This window comes from Elephantulus edwardii, unplaced genomic scaffold, assembly GCF_000299155.1.
Source record: "Elephantulus edwardii isolate Elephantulus edwardi_28Jun2011 unplaced genomic scaffold, EleEdw1.0 scaffold00174, whole genome shotgun sequence".
Classification (NCBI taxonomy): Eukaryota; Metazoa; Chordata; class Mammalia; order Macroscelidea; family Macroscelididae; genus Elephantulus; species Elephantulus edwardii.
The window spans coordinates 4044569-4045692 of NW_006399924.1; the positions used below are offsets into that span (position 1 = coordinate 4044569).

Sequence of the window (1124 nt, forward strand, 5' to 3'; positions counted from 1 at the left end):
TTTCCCCTTTCCCCCAGTTCCTTCAATGAAGCTTGATCTTTCTTCTTCACCACCATAAGCTCTTGATCATATGTTGTTTCATGAAATTCTTCTGTGTCAGCCAATTCTTTTTTTTTTATATAGTGACTATGTGCACTCCTTCCATTTTCTTTTGATGCTTCATGGGTCATTTAGCATTCTTCTGACAGCATTTTTTTTTCATTCAACAAAAGCTTTATTCCACTGTTGTCTCCATCTACATCCCCCGCCCACAGATGTCCGTGGGTCAGCAGAGGTGCAGTGGCCGAGGCGACACGGGATGGGCCAGGCCAGGCCTACTTGGAGCCCCAACCCGGGAAGCACAGCCATGGTCACTTCTCCAGGGTGGTCACTTCTCCAGGGGAGGGTAGTTGAGCAGCTTCTTAATGAGGTCCACGTGGGCCAGCAGCATGCGGCAGCAGCAGTAGCGTTTCAGGCTCAGTGCATTGAGGGCGTCTCCCTCGGTGTACTCTGCTTGCAGCAGCCCCAGGTAGGCTTCCCACTTGTTGCCCACGATCTTGCCGCAGGTGAAGCTGCGCACGGGGATGATGATGGCTGCAGCGTGACGGGGACGTCCGCATAGCACACCAGCTCCACCGCTTCCTGACAGCATTTTAAGAATTGCAACTTGAGGCTTGAATTTGTTCTTCAGTTCCTTCAGCTTATGAATTGCTGAATGAATTCATCCCTTTTGATTTTCCAACTCTAGCTTTTTGCCCATTCCATTATAATTCTTTGTTTTGTTTTCCTGTGCTGCCCTTTGGAATCTTCTGTTCAGATCCTTAACATTTTTATTTCTTCCTTTTGCTTTGGCTTCTTGATGCTTGAATGCACTATTTAGAGTCTATTCTGTCTATTCTGACACACATTTTGGCCTTTTTTTCTTCCTCCATCTTTGTAATGTCCTTTTGCTTTTTAAATGGATGATATTCTTGATATCCTTCAAGTCCTCAAACTTGTTTCTGAGATGGTCTTTAAATTCAGGAGGAATAAACTCAAGGTCAAACTTTGGTTGTTGTGGATTTGATTTGATTTTCTTTAGCTTCAGTTTGAACTTACATACAAGTAGTTGATGATCTGATCCACAATCAGTACCTCAGCTAGTT

General features: G+C 44.7%; 1 protein-coding gene across 1 annotated transcript; it reads right to left on the bottom strand.

The window, feature by feature from the left end:
* Window positions 1-367: 367 nt before the first annotated feature.
* Window positions 368-631, bottom strand: LOC102875455 (DNA-directed RNA polymerases I, II, and III subunit RPABC5-like). Its single transcript, XM_006895726.1, has one exon. The coding sequence runs from the start codon at window positions 629-631 to the stop codon at window positions 368-370; it is 264 nt and encodes an 87-aa protein (XP_006895788.1).
* Window positions 632-1124: the final 493 nt, after the last annotated feature.

Excerpts from the sequence above, each read along its gene's own strand:
- LOC102875455 (XM_006895726.1), bottom strand. The coding sequence starts at position 631 with ATGCTGTCAGGAAGCGGTGGAGCTGGTGTGCTATGCGGACGTCCCCGT.